The 25849-nt window shown below is 42.5% G+C and overlaps 1 protein-coding gene across 13 annotated transcripts in view; it reads left to right on the forward strand.

The window, feature by feature from the left end:
* Window positions 1-25849, forward strand: part of LOC144506416 (dystrophin-like) — a 1861003-nt gene that overhangs the window by 654622 nt on the left and 1180532 nt on the right. For 10 of the 13 annotated variants that reach the window (XM_078232507.1, XM_078232503.1, XM_078232508.1 and 7 more), the window contains exons 8-9: window positions 7098-7279; window positions 16887-16997. In XM_078232507.1, coding sequence (XP_078088633.1) covers window positions 7098-7279; window positions 16887-16997 — 293 coding nt within the window. The remainder of the gene's footprint in view (window positions 1-7097; window positions 7280-16886; window positions 16998-25849) is intronic. The other 3 variants (XM_078232509.1, XM_078232515.1, XM_078232516.1) reach the window with 1 other exon arrangement.

The following is a 25849-nucleotide window of genomic DNA, read 5'->3' on the forward strand; positions in this document are numbered from 1 at the left end:
AATTTTTTTTATAGTAGTGATCTTTTAAACGGATCTCGGCTCTACTCTGACCTTGTTGTGCAAGACTGTTGTCCACCTCTTTCCACTTCCTAGGAAGTGCTTACTCAAGTGGGAAAGGTTGTGTTGGCCTTTGCTGCAAGTGGCAGCAGGCAGTTTCTGCCTTCAGGAGCTACTCCGCACCTGGACCGTGAGCTCACCTTCTGACTAATCAGAAAATTGGATTTAAATATTTCAAAATGGCTTTGTGATAGCGACACAGCTCAGACACAGGGATGGACCCAGAATTTATCCAGGTATCAGGTTCCAAACCCTGCACTGAATATCTGGCCCAAGTTGTATTATGTGAAAATGGGAGCTGAAATACATCTGTGTGCCCTGATCCACTTATTCTCCAGGCACAAGCAACTCCTTATCTGAAGACTGTACTTGATCTGGACTTTCCTGTGCAGTGCAACAGGAAATCACGTTGTATTGAAGTAAGTGAAGTGTTACAAGCTCGCTCTTTCCATTGAATTACTCGATGAAGCAGTGGTAGTCTTGCACAGCTAAGATTGCAAACTAACTTTTGAAACAGAAAATGGAGTTGTCAAATGTCCTGAACTTTGTTAGGACTAAACTGCTGTAATTTATGGCCTTAGGTCGAACATTTAAATCCAATTTACACTGGAGCAAACCCATTCAAAGTTAATGACAATGCTACAAGTGTAGAGCCAAGGATGAGATTAGACATTTGACTGCATTGCATGATATTGCTTCAGTGTGAATTGTTGTTTCAATATATTGCACCATAGTAATGAATTGCTCTTTAGTTTGTTGAGCTCTAGTAGCAGATTCTGCATATTAATCAATTCTGTTGATTATGGTAATGAACTGGAGTTCAGCCCTGATACCTGGTGAGGTTGTATTTGAAAATAGTCATTCATGTTTAGAAATTGTATATGTTAGATGTAATCAAATTACAAATGTGAAAGGGCTTTCCAAACTTTTCTTCGGGTTTTATTAAACTCGAACAAGCGCTAGACTGGCGACTAGGGGAATTTCACAGTAACTTCATTGCAGTGTTAATGTAAAATTTACTTCTGACCAATAAATAAACTACTATTTCTGTTGATAGAGAACCTTAAAAACAACATTAAGGTTTAGAATTATAAAATGATACAGCATAGAAGGAAGTAGATCAATAACTTAAATTTGTGTCCTCTGAATATTGACATATCTGCTATTTGAACCACTTTTACCTTATTTACTCTATCAAAGCCTTTCAAGGTTTTGAAGACCTGTTCAAATATGACCTTAACCTTTTCTGCTCTATTGGTGCCAAAATGGACCAGGACCTCTGGATGTTCACCACGCCCACCAACCACCTTCCCTGCTCAAAGTAACCTGCAGCATTCATGACATCCTTGATAACAAAACTAGGGAGCCAGGATATCATTCTGGATTTACATCTGTGACCACGGAAATGGAAGTCTGTTTTCCTAGTTATAACAAATGCTATTGCAACTGTATTCCCATTATTCCTGCTACCCCACCGCACCCTCCACCCTCACCCCAGGTATAGATGCACGACCCATTGTGCCTTGGAGTTCGCTCTGGCACTTCTCTGGGCAACCATCATTCTCACCAGTATTTTTAACTGAACACTGGTTGGTGAGTGAGATTTACTCAGGGAACACCTGCACTACCTGCCTATTCCTTCTGCTTGATGGCCAACCAGTCATTTTCTTAAGCTGTGGGGTGACCGCCTCTTGAAATATGCTTTGCACAAAGTTCTCAGCCTCATGGATGCACTAAAGTTTTGCCAGCTGCTGCTTAAGTGGCATAAATAAACAGGTGGCACAGTGGTTAGCACTGCTGCCTCACAGTGCCAGGGACTTGGTTTGATTCCTGGCTTTGGGTCATTGTCTGTGTGGAGTCTGCACATTATCCCTGTGTCTGCGTGGGTTTCCTCCGAGTGCTTCGGTTTCCTCCCACAGTCCAAAAACATGTCGGTTAGGTACATTGGCCATGCCAAATTCTCCCTCGGTGTACCCGACCAGGCAACGGAGTGTGGCGATTCGGGGATTTTCACAGTAACTTCATTGCAGTGTTAATGTAAGCCTACATGAGACACTAATAAATAAACTTGAAAACTAAGCTCTGAAACTAGGAGTTCAAGCTGTCCCAGCTGACAACACTTCTTGCAGTTGTTCAAGACATTCTGATGTTGCCATGTTCAGCTGGATGTGCACTCCATACACTGAGCTGTCTTTCCATACTTTTATTTATTGGACTTCTATCTGACTTAACAGAAATAAAGTCAAGACTTAAATAAATGCAAATGCATCAGCTATCCACCATTGACTGATAAATAGATGAGAATGATTGGCCATGTATTACCTTATCCAGTACCTGTTCGAAAAACATCCATTTGGCAACCTCTGTTTTAAGAGCCCTAGGATTGAGTGTTAGTGAAGTAAAATGTGGTGGCTATGATTTGGTTGCTTGTTAATTTCAAACCATCCTTTTTTCTCATGCTCATATCCTTTTACTAGTGATGGCAGCCATCTAGTTCCTTATCCAAGTGTCCACTGATGATATTTGAGTTGAAACACTCGAGAGTGTAAATTTTAAATCATGCCCAAACGGAACTAAATCTGCCGGCGGTTTGTGTGTGCAGTCATGACACTCAAACCAATTTTGAGGCCAGGGACTCCTTTACTTGCTGCTGGTGAGCTGTGGGCACTCGCTTCAGCTTACTGCTTCTGAGATGATTGAATATTGAAGGGGAGAAAGATTGGTAGATTGTGGGGAATGGGTAGACAGAGAATCTCAAGTGGCCCTCAAATAGAGCTCAGCAGGCCAGTGAATTTTTTGAGTGCCCAGAAAGGGAACTCCAGTTGGTCCTGTTCATGCCAAAAAAAGAATGCAAGTTTCTTGGACTACTTTTTTTAGGAGCCCTCAACAGGACCGAGAAAGGACCAATCAGTCCCACTCAATACCATTTATACCTGAACATTTAAATCATTTGATTATTTAAATAGCCTTTCTTGTTTTCAGGTGGGCATATTATCTGCCTTTTTACAAGCCTGCTTGAGATGTACCTTGGGCTTCAGTACGGCTGTTGACCTGCTCACTGGTTTTTATTGGCTGAAAAGTCTCTCATATCCCCACCCCCTCCAATGCATACACCACATCCCCCTCCCAAGTTACAATAGGCTATTCAACAGTGAATTATTATAAAACCATAATGCGATCATCAAATTTCACCCAAGCCCACTTCCCGGGGGCGGAGTTTTATTTTCCCACTGAGGGAGTGAAATCAGTGAATGTTTCTTTTCCTGCCCTGTCAGATCTACTTCCACAAATCAGGGGGTTAAGTTTGTATCTTTGTGGCCTGTGTGCCTTAGAGCCACACAGTGGAGTCCATTAGTCAGTTCCGTTGTCAGAGGACCCCTTGGAACCTTGGAACGGACAGGTTGAGTCCGTAATTAAGAAAGCAAATGTAATGTTGTCATTTATCTCAAGAGGCTTGGAATACAAAAGCAAGGATGTACTTCTGAGGCTTTATAAAGCACTGGTTAGGCCCCATTTGGAGTACTGTGAGCAATTTTGGGCCCCACACCTCAGGAAGGACATACTGGCACTGGAGCGGGTCCAGCGGAGATTCACACGGATGATCCCAGGAATGGTAGGCCTGACATACGATGAACGTCTGAGGATCGTGGATTATATTCATTGGAGTTTAGGAGGTTGAGGGGAGATCTAATAGAAACTTACAAGATAATGAACGGCTTAGATAGGATGGACGTAGGGAAGTTGTTTCCATTAGCAGGGGAGACTAGGACGCGGGGGCATGGCCTTAGAATAAAAGGGAGTCACTTTAGAACAGAGATGAGGAGAAATTTCTTCAGCCAGAGAGTGGTAGGTCTGTGGAATTCATTGCCACAGAGGGCTGTGGAGGCCGAGACGTTGGGCGTCTTCAAGACAGAAATTGATAAATTCTTGATTTCTCGAGGAATTAAGGGCTATGGGGAGAGAGCGGGTAAATGGAGTTGAAATCAACCATGATTGAATGGTGGAGTGGACTCGATGGGCCGAATGGCCTTACTTCCGCTCCTATGTCTTATGGTCTTATGGTCTTAACCTAGCCCCAGTAATTGAATAGAATTGTGAAAACTCTCAATCTGTAACACACCTTCTTACATTTAAAGACGTGATTGTGCTGTAAAACACTGCTGAAAATCTAAGATGGTGGCCATATGTTTATCTGTAACCCTAGAGGGCTTTCGAATAAAGTAGATATTCTAATTTATTACCACATTTAAGGATGATTAAGTTCATAATTGGGTTTCACTGGGAACATTAAGGAATTTTCCTGAAGACTTTGATGGGTCACTGTCTTTTAAATGCAAGCCGCATAATTCTATTTTTATATTTTTTAGTAAATTGCTGGAAATCAAACAAATAGGTCTAGCTTTGAAACATAAACTGGTGCAAATAATTAAATATGTAAATAGGTATTTATTTTCTTGCTTTAGCATTTTGCAATGGTTTAATGTGCAACAGTACATTGGTCATGGAATCATAGAATCTCTACAGTACAGGAGGAGGCCATTTCGCCCATCTTGCCTACACTGACAACAAATCCACCCAGGCCTTATCCTCGTAACCCCATGTATTTACCCCTGCTAATCCCCTGATACTAAGGGGCAATTTTAGAATGGCCGATCCACCTAACCTGCACAACTTTGGAGTGTGGGAGGAAACTGGAACACCTGGAGAAAACCCACTCAGACATGGGAAGAACATGCAAACTCCAAAGTCACCCAAGACCAGAAATGAACCCGGGTCCCTGGTGCTGAGGCAGCAGTGTGAACCATTGTGCCACCATGCTGCTCATTAAGGCTGCATAAACAAACAATGCACTGCAGTGGTTTGCTTTGAGGTCAGTTATTTCCTGAAATAATCACTTGAGTTTATTCAGGCTTGTATTTATTACAAGACATTGACAGATGAGCTTTTTTAAAAATGCAATAATTTTTCATATTCATTTTTTTGCAATGGCTGATCTATTATCAATAAGGTTTGTGTACCAGAACCACATCTCCAACTTTTAACATGATATTCTATAATGTTTAGCTTCTGAATTTTTGGGTCATCCTTCTGATTAAAAACATAGCGACAATTCCCTGCATGTTCTGCTGAAGATACTGCTGTAATTTAGAGGGAAAGACATGGTGCTATCATGATACAATTGTACCATTGCCTGTCAGCATGATATAGATCTGCCATATCAGAAGTCCCAGCTCAGAAGAGAATTGCTCTGCTGATTGCATGTTGAGCCCATCAGCAGGTGACATTGTTGTATCTGCACAGTTTGATGACCTTTGGTTGATTGAGATTTCAAGTGTACAGCGTTACCGCCATTTAAGACCTAGGTCCCGGTGTCACTTTGTAAGAAAAGTAGAAGGGTCACCACTCTCAGTCAAAACAATCAATGCAAAGTAGACAAATGGGGCAACTGCAAATGCTCAGATGTTGGAGAGGTGACTTGAAAGCAACTATGCAAGTGCAAGTCATGCTGCACATGCAGCCAATGTATATTCACCTGTGTGACTTTGTTGTTCTGTCTTGGAAATCCATAAGCCTTACTAAAAGCACATTGTGCCCAAATGTCACCCCGCCTATGAACATTGCATATTCAAAGCCATGGACTGCAGTTACAGTCAGTTTCACTCAACAAACCCTATCTTGAGTTTGTTGCCTCCAATGTCACTGATATTAGATTGCCTGACAGTAAGAACGCAATCAAAGACAATGGAAGTCAGAGACCTGTTTGGTTGAAACAAAATCTTTTGTGAGGCCTGTCTTTTCCTTTTACATTAATTTCAAAAACTGCTATGGTCATTCAGATTCATTCCCCAAACAATGAGTCAGATATAAGAAGACATTAACAATTCCAGAAAAGGAATTCTCCAGTTTCAATTATATAGAATGTAAGAGCCATTTCTATATTTTAAAAAAAGTTGTGATATGACAGGAGAGAAACATATTTTAAGCTTTTTAATGCTCAGTTTGTGTGAAATGAGAGAGTATCAGTGTTGATCATCTGGCCTGCAGATCTCAGCAAGGCAATGATAGTGTGCTGCAACTGGTGCCTGGGTCCCAGGTTTTGGATGGGAAAGTCAGCCCGAGATCCCGATCTTGATTGCTGACCAATGGCCGATGCAGCATTGGTCTTGGATACGGTACCCTGTGGTCGAACAGGCTGCTGAGAATTACTGTTGTGGCTCAATCAAGAATAATCACCAGCTGCACAAAGAATAGATTGTCCGAGCACTCCGAAGTATACCCCGGGAAAGGGGGTGGGTGATGTCACTGACAAAAAGAGTGGTAGCTGGGGTGTGGGAGGGGGATGTTGATATTGAAAGAAATGCTATTTTCAAGAACGACAAGGCCTGAAATCCACTTTTGAGATTCACTGTTGGAGCCAGGCAACATGAGACTCATTCACAAACAGCACAGAAATGGAATTACGTTCATTTATTTGCTGTGAAAAGAAACATAATGAGCAGAATATTAAGCTAATGATGCCCTTATTTTATGTATGTTTTTAAATATCCCATTGGTTCAGGAATGCTTTCAGAAACATTTATTCTCAATTGTTTGTATTGTGGGTGCAATTGTTATGTTGAACCCATGTCCATGTTACCACTTTAAACTTCAAGGGATTTGGCAGTTCAGTATGTGGCAAATTGTTTCTATGAGGTCTGTTTATAATAACAATCAGTGAAATATGAAATGTCAGCAGCCAGCTTTTTTTCGAAGAGCAGTGACAGAATTGGCTTTGCCTGAAGAAAGAAAATAATAACCATTGTGAAATTATGTACTATCTTCATTTGTATGCAAGCCTGATAGTTTGAAGTGTAGAGATATCTCACATTGCCCTAATTAGTCTCTGGAGGACGTGCATCTAGAATTGCCTTGTTCATTAGACTGTCTACTTCCTGATGGGTTGATTGGTTGATTCTTGCTGTGCAACAGCGTGTATCTCCCTACATTAAGAGTGCAAGTCAACAAACCTTTTTTAAAAAAATACACAATTCTTTTTACAGACATCGCAACTGCACACCCAGACAAGAAGTCCATCCTTATGTACATCACGTCGCTCTTCCAGGTTCTGCCCCAGCAAGTAACCATTGAAGCCATCCAGGAGGTTGAAACCCTGCCACGACAGCCAAAGGTCACTCAGGAAGAACAAAGAGAGATGCTGCAAAAGCAGCATTTCTCCCAGCAGGTGATGATTTGAAAACTTGACCTAAAGTACCTGTTAAATATGCTTCAAGAGTAGTCATCCTGCTTACACTTAACCCTTTGAATGCCGAGAGTCTGGCATGTTCTAAGTTGTCATGCGGTGTCCACAGTTTATCACTACTTTGATCATTTGAAACACTGAAATGTTGTGTACTTAGTGAAGGGAACAGGAGGAGGTTTTGTTGCACAGTGGGTAGCATTCCTGCCTCTGAGCCTGAAGCTCTCCACTCCAGGACTTGATGGCCACATATGGTGCATTAATAATGTGATCAAATAAAATCTTCCAATATATTTATGTCAGGTGGTAGGAGAGGGAGAGCCTCCTGATCAGTTTGTGGCACAGCTGCAGTGCAACACCCTCTGCACGTTAAAAGAATCCACTTGCAGGTACTTGCCACAGGATATCCTCATTTCAAGGGACTGCCAGACAGAGAGAATCAAGGGGACATTTAAAGTATTTCCATATTCACCAATCTCTTATTTGCAGCAGAGTTTTTATTACTCCCTTAAAAGATGAATTGATTACTATTTTGTCCACATGCTGGTGTTCTGATTTAATCTGTGGAGGTACTAAACAAGGGTGAGGTGCTTTTCCCACAGGTGAGAATGAAATGAGGACAAATTGCTCTGGGGTGTTTGCATATGTTTCCTAGTGGCTGCGAAGTGTTCTTAGCAGAGGCCAAGGAGAGGTTTGCATATCTGGCCAAAGATTCATGTTTGGTATGTGCACCTATGATTTAAGAAATACATTTAAATATCCATTAATACTTTCATGAAAGTTTCTACATGCTCTAAACTTATATTTTGTTGTTTGTGATTTGCTTCAGATTGTGTTCTGCTTTCCTGGCAGGCGGTGGTGCATATTTTGTTGTCATGGTAACCATTTAATTTATCAGAAATTGCTTGTGCAACTTTCATAAGGGCTCCTTACATTTCTTCTGAACAGGCAGATGAGATAGATTGCAATGCAACAACACACCCAAAGAAAAGAAATGACAGTGATAACAATACAGAAATGGGATTTGAATGGGAGTTTAAATCCTTGACTCTTCCAGAACTCATAAATTATCCTGTTCACAACATAACTAAGCATAGTTGACTATTATGATCACTTTTGAGTAACAGCCTAAAGGATGACAGCATGTGTGATATGGTAATGGTATTTTCATTCCAAAATAATGATTTCCTCTAAGAAATATTCAAATGAAATATGTTGTATTAGAACCATAAAACAAATCAGTCAATATTCATAGTAGCTACTGCTGCGATTTAGTTGAAATTTTGAGTACATTGCCCATTTGGAAGCTGCTCTGATTGTTTACATCTGACTGCAATAATTTAAAATATTATGGGAGGATAAGAAGAATAAAATAGTGAAATGTGTGGAAAGAATAAAATAGAGTACATGTAATTGGGACCAACATTGAAACATGAGCTAATTAGATAAAGGATTAACAGAGCATTACTAAAAGTTATCTGCCATTAATATACACAAAGGGACAGAGGGGTATAAATTTGTCTTGAGCACAGTTTTTAAATATCTCAGCAGAAAATTTATCTTGGGCATAAATGAATTTTGTAGTCAAGCCAATTTTTCTCTCCATTGAAGTCAATGGAAAAGAAATCTGAGCAGAGTGCAAAATGAACCATTAATTCTCTGTCACCTATTCTGGACAACCAACCAAAATATGCCTCTGCCACCATATTTTAAAACTCTACCTTTGTATGTCCATTCTGGGGCTGTTCCCTTGACGTTTGAGACCTCGGGTCAGAATTTTGCCTGCAAGACTGGCAACTCAAGTTGGGAAATGGGTGCCTTGAGCAATCTCAGGCAGTGCTTCCCAAACCTTCCTCTTCTGGTACCCCATTCCAATGCTTTTTGCCTGGTGCAACCTCATAATCAAAATTGGGGGGCAAAGGGAGAGTTTTGAGTGGGGTGAGTTTCAAACAGCAGGGATACAAACCATTATAAAAAAAAACTAAGGCACTTAACATTTTGTAGACTCTGTTGGTGTCAACGATCAGGCCTCAGAACTCATTGGATTTGGCCATGCCTACAGGCAAAAAGAAATGAATATTTCAAGAGGCCGAGAAACCGATAACAGGACTGTTAATACTGAGTCTCAGCTTGCGATTCCAATTGCTCTTCTCATCACTCCACTAGGGGCATGACACACTGTTTGGGAATTCCTGATACAAGGGGATCCCTCTAATGTGACCCAGGTAAAATGGGCTACATCACTATGATGCGCGAGTGACTCCTCCAGTTCCTCACGGACAGGTGGACCACGAGGTGGCGACAATCTGCTGGACTCGAGCACGCCTCGAGGTGGCGACAATCTTCTGGACTCAGGCAAGCTGTACACGGGAGTAAGAGGATTAAGTGGTGGTCCCGATACTGCCCGCGCCGTGTCAGGAGGGGAGATAAGGGTCAGGGGGTCCCTAACTAGGGGTGTGGGAGCGACTGGGGTTTCCAAGTCCCCTGCAGGCGCCAGATCTCTAATAGAGACCGTGTCCTCTCACCCGTCAGGATATGCCACATAGGCATATTGAGGGTTGGCGTGGAGGAGATGGACCTGTTCAACCAAAGGGTCGGACTTGCGGGTCCTAACATGCCGCCGCAGGAGGACAGGTCCTGAGTACGTCAACCAAGACAGTAATGAGGTCCCAGAGGAAGACTTCCTAGGGAAGGAAAACATCCTCTCATGTGGAGTAGCATTGGTTGCCGTACACAGGAGTGAGCAGATGGAATGGAGCGCATCAGAGAGTACCTCTTGCCAACGGGAGACTGGAAGACCTTTAGACCTCAACACCAGTAAGACAGCCTTCCAGACTGTAGCATTCTCTCGTTCAACCTGTCCGTTACCCCTAGGGTTGTAACTCGTAGTTCTACTTGAGGCAATCCCTTTTGAGAGCTGGTATTGCCTCAAGTCGTCACTCATGAATGACGAGCCCCTATCACTGTGGATATAGCTGGGGTAACCGAACAGGGTGAAAAGATCCCGTAATGCTTTGATAACCGTGGCAGCAGTCGTATCTGAACAGGGAATGGCAAAAGGGAATCGTGAGTACTCGTCAATCACATTGAGGAAGTACACATTCCGATCTGTCGAAGGGAGGGGGCCCTTGAAGTCCACACTCAGTCTTTCAAAAGGGCGAGTGGCCTTAATGAGGTGTGCCCTGTCAGGTCGGTAGAAGTGCGGTTTGCATTCAGCACGTACCTGGCAGCTTCGGGTTATGGACCTGACATCATCCACTGAGTAGGGTAGATTCCGGGCCTTTACGAAATGGAAGAGCCGAGTGATCCCCGGATGGCAGAGATCATTGTGGAGGGCCTGTAATCGATTCTCCTGCACACTTGCACATGTTCCACGTGACAGGGCGTCTGAGGGCTCATTGAGCTTCCCTGGACGGTACATGATATCATAGTTGTAGGTGGAGAGTTCGATTCTCCACAAAAAGATTTTATCATTTTTGGTCTTACCCCGTAACGTGTTGTTGAACATGAACGGCACGGACCGCTGGTCCGTGAGCAGGGTGAACCGTTTTCCCACCAAGTAAGGGCGCCAATGCCGGACGGCCTCCACAATGGCCTGGGCCTCTTTTTCCACCGCAGAGTGTCGAATTTCGGGGCCTTGGAGGGTGCGAGAGAAAAAGGCGACGGGCCTGCCCGCCTGGTTAAGTGTGGCGGCCAGGGTAAAATCAGATGCATCACTCTCCACCTGAAAGGGGATGGACTCATCAACAGCGTGCATCGTGGCTTTCGTGATGTCGGCTTTTATCCCTTCAAAGGCTAAGCGAGCCTCTGTTGCTAGGGGAAAGGAGGTAGACTTGATGAGTGGACGGGTTTTGTCCGCATAATTGGGAACCCACTGTGCATAGTATGAGAAGAAGCCTAAGCATCTTCTCAGTGCTTTGATACTAGTGGGCAGGGGAAGTTCAAGGAGGGGACGCATACGGTCTGGATCAGGGCCAAGGACCCCGTTTTCCACCACGTATCTGAGAATTGCTCGGCGGCGCTTGCGAAATACGCACTTCTCCCTGTTGTAGGTCAGATTCAGGCGAGACGCAGTGCGTAAAAATCTAAGGAGGTTGGCATCGTGGTCCTGCTGGTCATGGCCGCAGATAGTGACGTTATCCAGGTACGGGAAGGTAGCCCGCAGCCCGTTCTGGTCCACCATTCGGTCCATTGGACGCTGGAAGACCGAGACCCCATTCGTGACGCCAAAGGGAACCCTTAAAAAGTGATAAAGACGACCATCCACCTCAAAGGTCATGTATTTTCGGTCCTCTGGGCGAATGGGGAGCTGGTGGTAAGCTGACTTCAAGTCAATGGTGAAGAACACCCGGTACTGCGCAATCTGGTTGACCATGTCAGATATGCGCGGGAGAGGATACGCATCCAGCTGCGTATATCTATTAATGGTCTGACTATAGTCTATGACCATCCGGGGTTTGTTTCCAGTTTTAACCACCACTACTTGCGCTCTCCATGGACTAGAGCTAGGTTGAATGATCCCTTCCCTGAGGAGCCGCTGAACTTCAGATCGAATAAAGATCCAATCCTCAGCGCTGTAACGCCTGCTCTTGGTTGCGATGGGCTTGCAGCCTGGCATGAGATTCTTGAATAAAGATGGTGGGGTGATTCTGAGTGTCGAGACGCTCCACGTGGAGTGCGCTGGGCAATTTGGAGGCTGCTGTGCTCCCACTGAAAGTGGAGGGAGTGGCCCATCGTACTGCATTGTTACACTCCTCAGGTGGACCATAAAGTCCAGTCCCAGGAGTATCGGAGCACAATGGTGCGGTAACACGAGGAGCCTGAAGTTCTCGTAAACTGTGTCCCGCACCGTTAGGTTGACCACGCAGCTCCCTAGCATGGTAACAGACCGGGACCTCGACGCCATCGAAATTGTCTGTCTGACAGTCCGTACTCGGAGACCGCACCGTTTCACGGTGTCAGGGTGAATGAAGCTCTCCGTGCTCCTGCTGTCAAACAAACAATGAATTTGGCGTCCATTTACCTCTATGCCCATCATGGACTTGTCGAGTCTGTGAGGCTTGGCCTGGTCCAGGATGATTGACGCCACCGTTGGGTCTTGGGTGCAACTGCAGGCAGCTGAGATGGTTGATGATGATGACCCCTGCTGGTCGTCTGCGGTCGGTGCCGACCAAAATGGCTGCGCCCATGGATCGCACGTGGTCGGTGGCGCTAAAAGTGGCGGCCCCTGCAGGTCGCACGTGTCTTGCGTCTCCGTCGTCAGGAATGGCGACGCTCTGGAATCGCACGTGGTGGAAGTCCTCGAACACGCTGGAGGCAAGGAGACAAGCTCTGGAGAATCACACGCCGCGCTGCTATGTTTGGAGGGTGGTTTGGTCCTGCAGACTTTGGCATAATGCCCTTTCTTTCCACACGCGGAGCACAATACCATTCTAGCTGGACATTGCTGCCGAGGGTGTTTCGCCAATCCACAGAAGTAACACCGCGGGCCTCCTGGAGCTGCCGCCGTTGTCAGGTCCGAGGTTGGAAATTCAATCGCGCAGTTTTTCGGAGCCGCTGAATAAAGTTGAGTCGGTGGCTGTACTTGCCACGATGTTCCCACGTGGTCGGTGGGGTACGTTTCTAGACTTCTGGAGGCCGTTTCCATAGTGTCTTAGCGAGGTCTAGATTACCTTGCTCTAGCAGCCGAAGGCGAATATACGACGAGCCGATTCCCGCCACGAACACATCTCGGATCAAGTCGTTCGTATACTGGGCCACCGACACTGGCTTGCAGTTGCAGGCTCTGGCTAGCTGCTGAAGTTCACACAGGTACTGTCCTGTCGTTTCGCCGGGCTGCTGCCGTCGAGTGGCTAGAATGTGTCGAGCATGGACCTCGTTTGGCGGTTTGTTGTACCGTTTCTTAAGTAGTTCTATGGCCCCTATGTAGTCTTGGGCATCGCGGATTGATGAGTATACGGTGTCGCTTACCCTCGCGTGGAGGACCCGCAGTCTATCGGCGTCGTTTTGAATGGCTGTTGAGGCATCTATGTAGTCTTGAAAACACTTTAACCAATGGTCGAAAGTGTTCGACACTCCTGCCGCACGTGGATCTAAAGTAAGCCGCTCGGGTTTCAACATTTGCTCCATGGTTTTTTTTTTACCAAAATCTTGTTAGTAATAAAATTGAAGAGCGATTAAATCACTCGGGAGGCTAGATTGTACCCAGGAAATAAAGGCTTTTATTACTAACAAGAATGGAGCACACTATATACAATACAATCCCAGACTAAAGGGTCACCAGGCAGTGCAGTGACCTTTATACTTCCCCAGGTAGGCGGAGCCAACTGGAGTGTACCACAGAACAATATCAACAGGTAGAACAGCCCAACCCTAACCCCAACAGTGACAACAGTAACATATCTGCAAACACCCATAGTGCTGACCATCCATGGCTCAGCACTCATAGTGGTAACCAACTATGGTTCACCACACACTATAGTTTGCTGCATTCTGCATAACATGTCAATGTAAAAATGATTGGAATTGACGAAGAATTGGATGAAGATAAAGGAGCACCACAAGAAGGAGGCCCAGTGCAGTGCATTGCATTTAATCAGGACAATGATCTAATGTTAGAGCTCTGTCCTGTTCAATCTGCTTTTCTGAAAAGTGAATGCGCAGTTGCTGTATTCCATGCTCAGTTCCAAGGAGGCGGCAGTGCTGGAAATCATTGGTGCTGCCACTGTCAGCTGTTCGGCTGAAACCATTGACAGTGATTGGATATTCTTACCTCGTGCACCTTCTCACATCTTTCTTCCCCCTCATCTCACAACATCTTTTGATATACCAGCTGCAGATGCTTTAAACCTGTATCTCTGTCTTTCCACTTTTCCATCAATGTAATCCTACTCTTGTTCATTTCTTTTTTCAGGTATCCAATAACTGCCACCTGGTCGAGCACTGGTGTATTGCCATTTATGGACAAAGCTGGCACCTTAGCCTCAAAATTGCAGGCACAATGGAGCCATATTTTGCAGCCAGTTTTTTCAGCCATAATTGGCTGAAGGATAGCCATTGACCTAACTCCTCGGGTTTTCTTTGAAATGGTGCCAGGGAACCTCTTAGCGATTTAACATCTCAGCCAGAATATGGCACTTGCAACAGGGCAGTACTCCCTCATTACTGCACTGAAATGTCAGATCCAATCGAGAGTTTGGATCTCTGGAGTGGGTCTCAGTGCTATGTCTGAGCTAAGGCTGACGCCATTGCCTATCTTCTTCATCAGTGACATTCTGCTAATGCAGGCGAATAAACTGAGATTGTAATTTATTTTAATCAGAAGTCCCAAATGTGATAAAGGTCAATTCAGAATACCATATTGTAGTGAATTCTTCTGTCACCCAAGTTTTCGACACACAGCGTGCTTCTTAAAGTAACTTGTTCAATCATGGGAGATGCTCACTCAGTGGCTTCAGCAGCGCTGATGGAAGGTTGCTTTGTTCATGTGCACTTCAGATATGCTCCTGGCAGATATATTTTCGACACTGCTGGCAATGGGGCTTTCCTTTCATTAATGTTCAATATTCATCGAGTCTCGGGTCGGGGCTGGGGGCAATGACAAAGGATTTATTTTAAATCACTGATTGTTTTTGGATCCAGCACCTCATCCAAAGTCTGATCCACTTAAATGACTTGATGTTGAATCAATTAAATTAATCAATATAGTTGCAATGTGCACCTGTAAAGCAGTCATTTTAATGCATGTGCACAGAGTAGCACGTGGTTAAAATATGCTTTGCAGACGTGGTGAGCCATTTCACACCAATATTGCACACTCCATATCAGCATGAACAATCTTTTTGTCATTTATACTTGTTAAGTGGCTCATTAGCAACTTGAGATGTGTTCAAGGATCATTATTGCAGGTGTAGTATGATTACCTTTTTCCCTTCCTGTGAACATGATCAGCAAGTGCACATTTCAAAATGACACGTTCCTGTGATTTTGTTAGCATGCCAAAACTAGTAATAAAGAAATGGTTATTTAAACTGCTACTTAACAAGAAAGAGTTGTATTTCTGATAGCGAATTGAATAGTCCAAAATAAATCTCTTAGTTTGAGAATGGAACCCCTGATGAAATTATGGTGTAATATCTTTGAATATACTAAAATAATTTATGGCGCATTGACTAGTACAGAGACTCATAAAATTAACCTCACCCAATTTTCCCTTTGCCAAAGTAGCCAAGAGGGTAGCAGGTGGTGAGCTCCTCCACCTAGGCATCTAATGCTGTTGCAATTCACTGCATGTGTCAGTAGGATGTGCTAGAAAATGGACTAGAGCTAATTCTTGACCAGCCTCGTTTGTTTCTGTATAAATGTACCTGACCTCTGCTTGATGCTTCTGCTCCAAGTACGCTAGGCATTGAAAATTTAGTGTTGGAAGTCTCATGTAGCTGTTCTGTGGTGCAGTAGCTTCCATGGTAGAGTATCACTCTGTCTGGAATAATCTTAATCTGAAGAGGTTTATTAAATATATTAGGTGCAGATGAACCGATGAAATATGTGAGATTAATTTAGTACTCAAAAAGTGCTCCAATGATGGGGAAATAGCTTGCATTTTATAGCATATTTCACATCCTTTGTTTGTTCAGAGCACATTCCTGCCAATGAAATGTTTGTGAAGTTTGATGGTTGTGAAGTTTAATTATTGTTGGAATGTAGGTTGTTGTGGCAGCAAATTTGCTCACAAACAGCAGAGAGATAGATGACCAGATACTTAGTTTTTCTTTTCCTGCTTTTGATTGAGAAATAATTATTGGCCAGGTCACCTGACTAACCAGATTATGGGTGGGATTATCTGGCCCCTCCCATCAGCAGGATCTTCCAGTCCCCCCTCCACAGCAGGCTCCCTGGCAGCAAGATGGGCAAGCCATGCAAAATGCCATAGACATCAGCGAGATCGGGATATCCCATTGTTTGCCTTATTATAAATGTAAAAGCTTCTGTAGGCAAATGATCAGTAATAACTTTTCAAAACCTGCATACAAGAACATGAGTTTGAATCTTTTGTTAACACACTTAATAATCATCCTTGTCCGCCAGTGATTTTGTCCTGTGAAATGCTTATGTTTGAGTTTTTTGATTGGTTAAGGCTTGATGAGATATAAATTCAATAGTTTTAGAAATAATTGTAATTACCTGAGAAGTTCAACAGTGTCCCACCAACCCAAGGTACACTAACATGAAGGTTTTCAACAAGGTTGCTGATTGGAGTGCCACATAGAAATAAGGTTTTCTACCTCAGCCCGTGAAAAGCTAATATGTTTATTTAGAAGACAGGTTGACATTTAGTTCTTCTCATGGAAGTTGTCTCTGCTGCTTTTGATATTAGTGATGGAGGAACTTTCAATTCTGGCTTTTATTTGTTTTAGCGCTTCTATATCTAACTCCAATAAGAAGTCATTCGTTGTGAGCAGTATTATTGCGCAGATTTCTTGTGGTGTTGCAAAGTTTTCTTCACTCAGTTTATGTTTGTTGTTCATATTTTTCTACTTGCTGACACCCTTTCCACATTATTTGTGTGCTTTTCCTAATTTCCCCCTTTTAGATCACAGTCCACGTACGCACTCCTTCACCTTCTAAACGCTACAAAAGCTATGCCTACACGCAAGCTGCTTACGTTATGTCTTCTGACCAAAAAATGGACCTCCCTCCAAAGGTCTGTCATCACTGCATGGTTTTCTCAACTTGCTTGTTCTTTCCTCTGATTTCATGCTGCCAGTATTTGTGGGTTACACTGAACAGATCGACTTGCTGCTCTATGATTAGGAACTAATAAAACTCTGCATGTACCATTTGTAGAAGCACCAAAAATGAAGTGAATGATTAATGATGAATGCTTTGAGAACTGTTGTGAACTTTTGTATGCTATTGTGAACTAAGCTTTTATTAATTACTCAAAGCCATTAATTTTGTACAAATGCAAGCAGCAAGCAAGGGCTACAATCATTTCACACGGTATGCATTGCGCTTCCTTGTTTATTGATTTCTGTCACTATGCCACAAATTTGGTGCTGAACTGACTAACAATAGCATTCTACATTGTTTAAAAGAACATTAGCCAGAACATTATCAATATCTATAGTCATTTTAATTATAGGTATAAGATTGGACTGCCCATTTTTTCTCTTTGAAGACTACTTTAAGCACTTAAAGCCATTTCAGTGATCTATTTCATATTGTTACATTGTTGAATAAACATTTGGACTGTAGACTTTTAACATACCCTTCGCACTAAAAGATCAATGGAGAAATACAATTTTCTTTTTGCACCTTAGTTTTCTGGTTGCCTCCAGCATAAAAATTTAGGTTTTATAGCACAAAATGTGAGCAAAAATATATGCCTTTAAAACACTAATGAAGAGAGAGGTATTGGGTTGCAAACTGTCGCTACTTCCACTTTTTAACTTAGTTCAAATTCACTGCGTGCTCAAAAGACATACATCTCAATAACAAACTACAGGAGACATTGGGGCGAATTTTCCCATTCCAGCCATCATGGGAATCGTAGTAGGTGAGGGGCAGACCATGGAAAAGTCCATTGACCTCAGGTGAGATTTCTGGTGCCTGGACGAGTGCGGCTGTAATACCCCACCTATTGAGTTTAGGGGATCTTAAATTAGCAAGTTATTAGTGGTGATAAGACGCATATCATTGAGAGCTTACCATTTTTATAACAATGGTCCTCACATGTAATGCTAGTTTCTCTGATCTATTCTGTTCTAAATAAAGTTTGCTCTGTTATTAACTGGAGGAGAATAGAATGGATTATGCTGTGCTGGGCCTACATAAAAGCAATATTCTTATTTTAGTTTCATTTTTTTAAACTGAAAATTTATAATTATACATTATATATCTGTGATTCACCACCTCAGCGTGCCTCAGTCAACTTCCACCCTTGGTTTTAATTTTTCATTTCTGACTCGATACAGTAAAATTAAGAGCGGAGTTTTTATTCAAGGTGTGTAGATGATGCTTATCATGGTGAAGCTTGTGTTGAAACAATAATAAACGATGATAAAATTATAAAGATATGCATTCAGATATAAGAGGGATGGGAAGAAACCGATGAACATCAGACTGTGCTGGTTTTCACTGAGGTTGCCAGTTGAATAGTAACTGGAAGGGTATAAAATGATTGTAGCATCTGATAACCAGATCCCTTTGATAAGGAAGCTCAAATGCGAATTTAGTTAAGTGGGTTTTGGAAATTTTACATGTGTTGGAGATCTAGATTGCTCTGGGGTTACAGATTCAAATCCTACCATGGCAGCTGGTGGAATTTAAATTTGATTAATAAACCTGGTTTAAAAGCTAGTTTCAGACATGTTGGCGATGAAACTATTGTCAATTGTTATAAAATCCCATCTGCAACTTTACCTGGTCTGGTCTCGATGTGACTTCAGACACACAGTTATGTTGTTGAATCATTAATGCCCTTTGAAATGGCCTAGTGAGCCATTTAGTTGTATCAAACTACTACAGAAGAGTCAAAAAGGAATGAAACTGAACACACCAATTAGCATTAAGTAAGGCAGTGGTAATAACAGCACAGCCAACTCTGTTGATCCTGCAGAGTCCTCCTTGCTGCCAAAACTTGGAGAACTGTGCCACAGAATAGTCAAGCGGCAACTTGACATAGTCAGACTCATGGGGTCATCCTTACAGACAATGTCCTAGACACCACTATTGCCATCCACTGACATAATGAACCGACCAGAGGCGACAGGACAGTGGTACACAGTCAGCAGGGAGTTGCTGTCAGAGTCCTCAGCCTGGAAACCATGGTGTCTCATGATATCAGGTTAAACACTGGCAAGGAAACCTCCTGCTGATTACCACCTACCAGTCCCCCTCAGCTATGCATCTACTTATGACAGTGTGCATAGGAGTGACCACCACACAGTCCACAAGGGAAGAGAAATTCCACCTTCAGATCAAAGATATCCTCTATCATGTTGTGTGGCACTATCACTGTGCTAAATGGAATAGTTAAAATAGGTCTAGGAACACAAAACTGGGTAACCATTAGACACATGGGGCCATCAGCAGCAGAACTCTATTCAACCATAATTTGCAATCCCATGGCCCGAAGTACCCTTTCTTATCTTCAAGCCGTGGATCATTGAAGAATACAGGAGAGTATAACAGGAGCAGCACGAAGCATAACTAAAAATGAAGTGTCAACCTGGTGAAGATACAACACAGGATTCCAAACATGCTAAACAGTGGAAACAGTGAACAGAGCCTTACAATCACACAAGCAACACATCAGATCAGATCAAAGCTCTGAAGTCCTGTCAGATCCAAACTTGAATGATGGTGTCAATTAAACAACTATCCAGAGAATAAGGCTCCATAAATATCCCCATCCTCACTAATAGGGAAGCCCAGCACATCAGTGTAAAAGTTGAGCTGAAGCATTTAGAAACCACCCTCAGCCAGAAGTGTCAAGTGAATGATGGATCTAGGCCTCCTTCTGCTGTCCCCAACATTACAGATGCCAAACATCAGTCAATTCAATTCAAAATTGAAGTCAATAGGAATTGGGGAAAACTTGCCCCTTCTCAACAGCAATTAGGGATGGGCAATAAATGCTGGCCTAGCCAGCAATGCCCACATCCTGTGAAAGAATAAAGAAAAATCTTTCCACTAGTTGTAGCCATACCTAGCACAAAGGAAGATGGCCGTGGTTGTTACCAGCCAATAATTTTAGTCCTAGTACATTGCTGCAGGAGATCCTGAGGATAGTGTTCTCGGCCCAACCAACTTCATCTGATGAATCAGTTATCTTCCTTTCATCCTAAGGTCAGAAGTGAGCTTGTTTGCTGAGGATTGTATAATGCTTAGTTCCATTTGTGACTTCTCAGATACTGAAGCAGACCATGTCTAAATGCAGCAAGACATGGACATCACTCAGACTTGAGCTGATAAGTAGCAAATAACATTCATAAAACACAAGTGCCAGGCAATGATCATCTTCTAATAGGGAAAATCTAACCATCTCCCCTTTGACATTCAATGACATTACCATCACTGAATCTCCCACTATCAAAATCCTTGAGGTGGCCATTGACCAGAACTTAACTGGACCAGCCATATAAATAGTGGAGCTAGAAGAGCAGATAAGAGGCTCGTAATTGTACAGCGAATAACTCGCCATCTGATTCCCCAAAGCCTGTCCACAATCTACAAGATACGAGTCAGGAGTGTGATGGAATATTTTCCACTTGGCTGGATGAGTACAGCTTCAACAACACTCGAGAAGCTTGACACCATCCAGCACAAAGCTGCTCGCTTAATTACCACTCCATTCACAAATCTTCACTCCCTCCACCACCAACTCACAGCAACAGTGTGTACTATATCCAAGATGCACTACAGTACTTCACTTTGACCTCCAAACTTGTGACCTCTACCAGCTGGATGGACAATGGCAGCAGATGCATGGAAACACCACCATCTACAGGTTACCCTCCAAGCCATACAAAATCTTGATTTAGGACTACATCACTTTTCCTTCAGTGTTGCTGGGTCAAAATGGTGGAATTCCCTTCCTAACAGCACTGTGGTATACTTGCACCACATGGACTAGAGCGGTTTGTGAAGCTGGCTCACCACCACTTTCTTGAGGACAATAGGAATGGGTAGCAAATTCTTGCCTAGCGAGTAGTACCATGTCCCATGAAAGAATAAAGAAAACGTTGATCAGTTTTGAATTAGACAAAACAATGGTAATGAATTGAAATTAATGTTTTACTGCATGCAATTTTGGGAGTTTTGGACTCATTCCACTATTCAATTTTATTCATGAAGACTACAAATTCATAGCCTCTGTTATAATCTCATAAACTTGGCTTGAATAGTGGTAAGTGGCCTATTGTAATGATGGCAGAGCATTTCCCCACAACCAGAAAGTCCATCATATTCTCAGTGCAGTCTAAGATTTTTGATTTTCATGTGATATTCATACTTGTCTTGTTGAATCTTCCAGTAACTGGTGCTGATGATTTTTCTGATGTCCCTTTTTTGCTCTTCAGAAAAGAAGTAGAATACTTCTACCTTGTTCTGGCAGCTTTGATTAAGTTGATATATCTTCCTTGATTTTCACTGTTACAAGTCCATCTAAGAGAGCACAATTGCTTTATGTTTTTTTTTTATTGTGGATGATATTGGTAGGCTACATGCAATACTTTTCTCTTGGAAACCAAGAAGGGGCAAATGACCTCCTCGGATCATCATCATTACAGTTCAATTACCAAATTTGAAGGAGAGGCAGGGAATTCAATATGCAGATAGCTATCTTAGCTTTAGAAATGCTATGATTTATTTGAAATTTATTGAGATGAGGGATTTGACTGACAGTAACTTATTTCAAGTACATTTCTTTGTATATGCTGTCCATAGCTCATGCTGGGTCAGAGAATTTGGTAGAAGTTTGTGAAAGATGTATTAAGAGATAGCAAAATAAAGTATTTGTAAAATAGAATCCTTTGAATAACTGGATAGTAGTCAAGTTTAATCTTATGATTTTTTTTAAAGTGGCTTAACATTGTTTTCTAACAATAGGATTGATAACAACATAGAAATAGGAGCAGGCCATCTCATCTGCTCCACTATTCAATAAGATTATGGTTGATCTCAACTCCATTTATCTTCCTGCTCTCCATAATCCTTGACCTCTCAGTGATTCAAAAATCTGTCTAACTCAGAGTCTCGAATATATTCAACGACTCAGCCTCCACAGCTGTTGGGTAGAAAATTCCAAATATTAACAACTCTCTGAGAGAAGAAGTTCCTCCTCCCCTCCATCGTAAACCAGAGATCCCTTAATTTGAAGCTGTGCCGCCTTGTTCTAAATTTCTCCATGATAGGACACATTCTCTCAATATCTACTATATCAAGTTCCCTTCAGAATCTTATATGTTTCAATAAGGTTAGCTCTTACTCCTGAACTCCAGTGAATATCAGCCCAACTTGCTGAACCTTTCCTCATAAGATCGCCCTTTCATTCTGGGAGTCAACCTATTGAACCTTCTCTGAACTGCTTTCCATGGAGGTATATCTCTCTTTAAATGGGGTGACTAACACTGTATACTGGGCTCACTAAAGCCCTCAATAGTTAGAGCAAGATTCCTCTACTTCTATACTTATTTTCCTAACATCAACGTTTCATTTACCTTTCTAATGACTGTTGTACCTGCATGCTGACGTTTTGTGATTCATGTATGATGACTCTCAGATGCTTCCATATTGCAGAGTTCTGCAGCCTCTCTCCAACTAAAAAATATTTTGCTTTTCTAAACTTGCTACCAAAGTTTGGGCAACCTCACATTTTCCCACATTATACTCTGTCAAATCTTTTGCCCATTTATTTAACCTCTCTATATATCTTTGTGGGCCTTATGGGCTGAACTTTACTGCTGGTCCCCTGACCCTGAAGTGGGGACTTAAGGAGGGTTGTGAGCTCGCAATTGACGGCCGCAGAATAAGTCTGGTGACTTTACTGTCAATTGGCTCCCTTCAGGCCTGCCATCCACTTAAGGACAGGGGGCGGGTTCCTTTGCTGCCAGCTCTGAAGCCTCAGCAGCACCTACAGCAGAGGTCAGCATTGCTGAGGCAGCTGGAAGACCTCATAGTACCCCCAAGTGAATAAACTAAAAATAATAAATTCGGGGGCTGAGAAAGACGGACTCCTCTGGGAGGAATTGTTGGGACCGTTGGGATAGCCCTCCCCATCTGCAGCCCTCTCGTTGGGCCTGAAGCATCCAGCTCTGATACCCACCCATCTCTGTCCTTGTCTGCTGCATGCCTCAATGAAGCTGGAGGCTTGCCCATGTGGCAGGAAACCTCCCTAACTCCAGCAAAATGCCTGCTATCTCTCTTTATGGTCCCAATTAAAGCCTTATTAATGCAATTACCCAGTTAGCACCCCACCCAGCGTCTTTCCCATGCTGGATAGTGCAGGGAAGTGTCCAATAACAACAGCCCCTGGCTTTAATTCCTTCCTCCTGATAAAATTCAGCCCTTTGTATCCTCCTCATAACTATCTTTCCCACCTATCTTTATCACCAAAAAATTTGAATACATTACATTCAGCCCCTTCATCCAATTATCGATATAAATCATAAATAGTTGAAACCCCAGCGCAGATCTCTGTGAAACTCCATTGGTTACAGCTTAGCAATCTGAAAATGATCCATTTATCCTGATTTTCTGTTCCCTGTTACTTACCCAATTCTTTATCCCTGCTAATATATTATCTTGAACACCATGAACTCTTCTCCTGAGCCATAACATTTTATATGGCCCCTTATTGAATTACCTTTGGAAATCCAAGTACATTACATCTATTGGTTTCCCCTTTACCCACCCTGCCTGTTACGTCCTCAAAGAACTCTAATAAATTTATCAAACACAATTTCCCTTCCATAAAACCATATTGTGTCTGCTTTATTGGATTACTATTTTCAAAATGTTGTGCTACCACTTCCCTGATAATGGATTCGAACATTTTCCCAATGACAGTCATAAGATTAACATTTATTCCTGGGATTTCTGGCAGGGCCAGCGTTTGTTGCCTGTTGCTAACTGCAGTTGAGGAGATGGTGGTGAGCCATCTTCTTGAACCACTGCAAGCCATGTAGTGTAGATACATCCAAAGTGCTGGTAGGAAAGGAGTTCTAGGTTTTTGACCAAACTACTCTCTGGTTTCATGCACTCTGCCTCTCTTTCTTTAATTGCGACATTACATTTGAGGTTTTCCAATCCACTGGAATATGTGTGACCTTCAGAAAGTGTGCATTATTTAGACAACTTAATATACAAGTATAATAGATTTTTAATATATTGTAGATCAATTAAGAATTCATTTCAAATATTGAAGAGTTTTTAAAAATTCATAGTATATTTAAAGATAGAATGGCCCAGATATTGCTGAAGCAATGGACCACATGGCGAGCACTATCAATGGGGTTTTTACTTCATTCTTCAGATCATACACTTGCAATGCAAAATGCTGGAAATGCAAATGGAACTTCATGAGTTTTATGCCCAATGGTTTATCTCCTCAATCAAAGGTGCTTAAAGCTAGGGAAAGAAACAGAGAAAATGACAGGAAAAAAATAGTGTGAATTTGAGTCTAATGATATACAACGAAAAGTGGGAAAGAAAGATTGAATTAAGAGGTGGAGACGGAAAGAAAAGTAAAATCTAGATAATATCTAAGATCAATTTATCCTCTTGTGGAACTCCATATTCTCAATTATTCTTTTTGCTGACTTCAAGGCTCATAACTTGAATCATTAACAGGCTCCTGACACCATGGAATACCAGCCTTAAAGATGAGATTCATTGATGTTTACAGCACAATGTAACACTTGTGTGATATCCATGAGGACATTGGTAGTGAGCTTTCATTTTGTATGGCTGATGACAGAGCGGCACAAATTGTCCAACAGTTCATGGTAATTCACAACTCATGGCGTATCTCTTTGTTAAATGTGTTGTTATCTTTTCCTACACGGAAACTGGTGGGTGATCTTACTTTTCATCCAACTTCTGTGACTAAGCATACAAGTTTCTGTACAAATGTTTGTAACAAGGCATTGAATGCAAGTAAGTTTTCACTTATTAGTAATGAGCACTGTCAGACCAGAACAGATAAAAATTGCTATGGGTTAAATAATTGTTTGAGAGCTCAGACATCCATTATACTGTTGAAATGGCTGCACCCCAGAGAAAACACTGCTTGAATGACAGCTCTTGCTTGCTGCTCTAATCTGTCAGTTGTACAATCTTTTCTTACCCAAGATAAAGTGGTTTCAAGTGCTTGCAGTTTCTAAAGTTGATACGTTAAATGATCTAGTTGATTTGTTAGTTTATTAGGGCCATTGTGAAAAAAAATTAATGTTTTCTAAAGCTTCTTCAGATATCCTGTTATTTACATGAAGTTCATTAGTTCTGAACAGAGTTTATAGTGTTGGAATGGGCGTGGAAGTACCATTACTTGGCATGGAGGGTACGAGGTGCCATGGGAGTTGAGTGGAGTGCTATCTTGGCATGTGAGGCACTGTTAAGATCATTTTAACTTGCCATTCAAATGGTTTCCTCATCCAGGTTTTGATTCACAACAACTCTGAGGTGGCTCGACTCCACAAAAATTGTGAGAACCAGTGCATGCCTTCCCTCACAGTGGAGCTGCCCAAGTCAGGAGGGAAGAATGTTAGCTGGTGAAAATTTGGGGTCCTGTGAGTGCAGTTGGAAATCATGGAGTTGTGTCTTTGCTGCCATTTTCACACCTCCACAGTTTCTCCAACTTCGTCTCCAAAATGACACTGTGCTTGGAAGTTTTTGGAGACAATGGGCAGGATTTCCTGGTCATGTTTGCCCAAAGCCGGAAAATCCTGCCCAAGGTCAGCGGACCTTTGCATGGTCCGTGTCCCGCCCACTACAATTCCCGGGGTGGGTGGGACAGGAAAACTCCGCCCAATGTCCATGTCAAGTTAATTT

This window comes from Mustelus asterias, chromosome 17 (assembly GCF_964213995.1).
Source record: "Mustelus asterias chromosome 17, sMusAst1.hap1.1, whole genome shotgun sequence".
Lineage (NCBI taxonomy): Eukaryota > Metazoa > Chordata > Chondrichthyes > Carcharhiniformes > Triakidae > Mustelus > Mustelus asterias.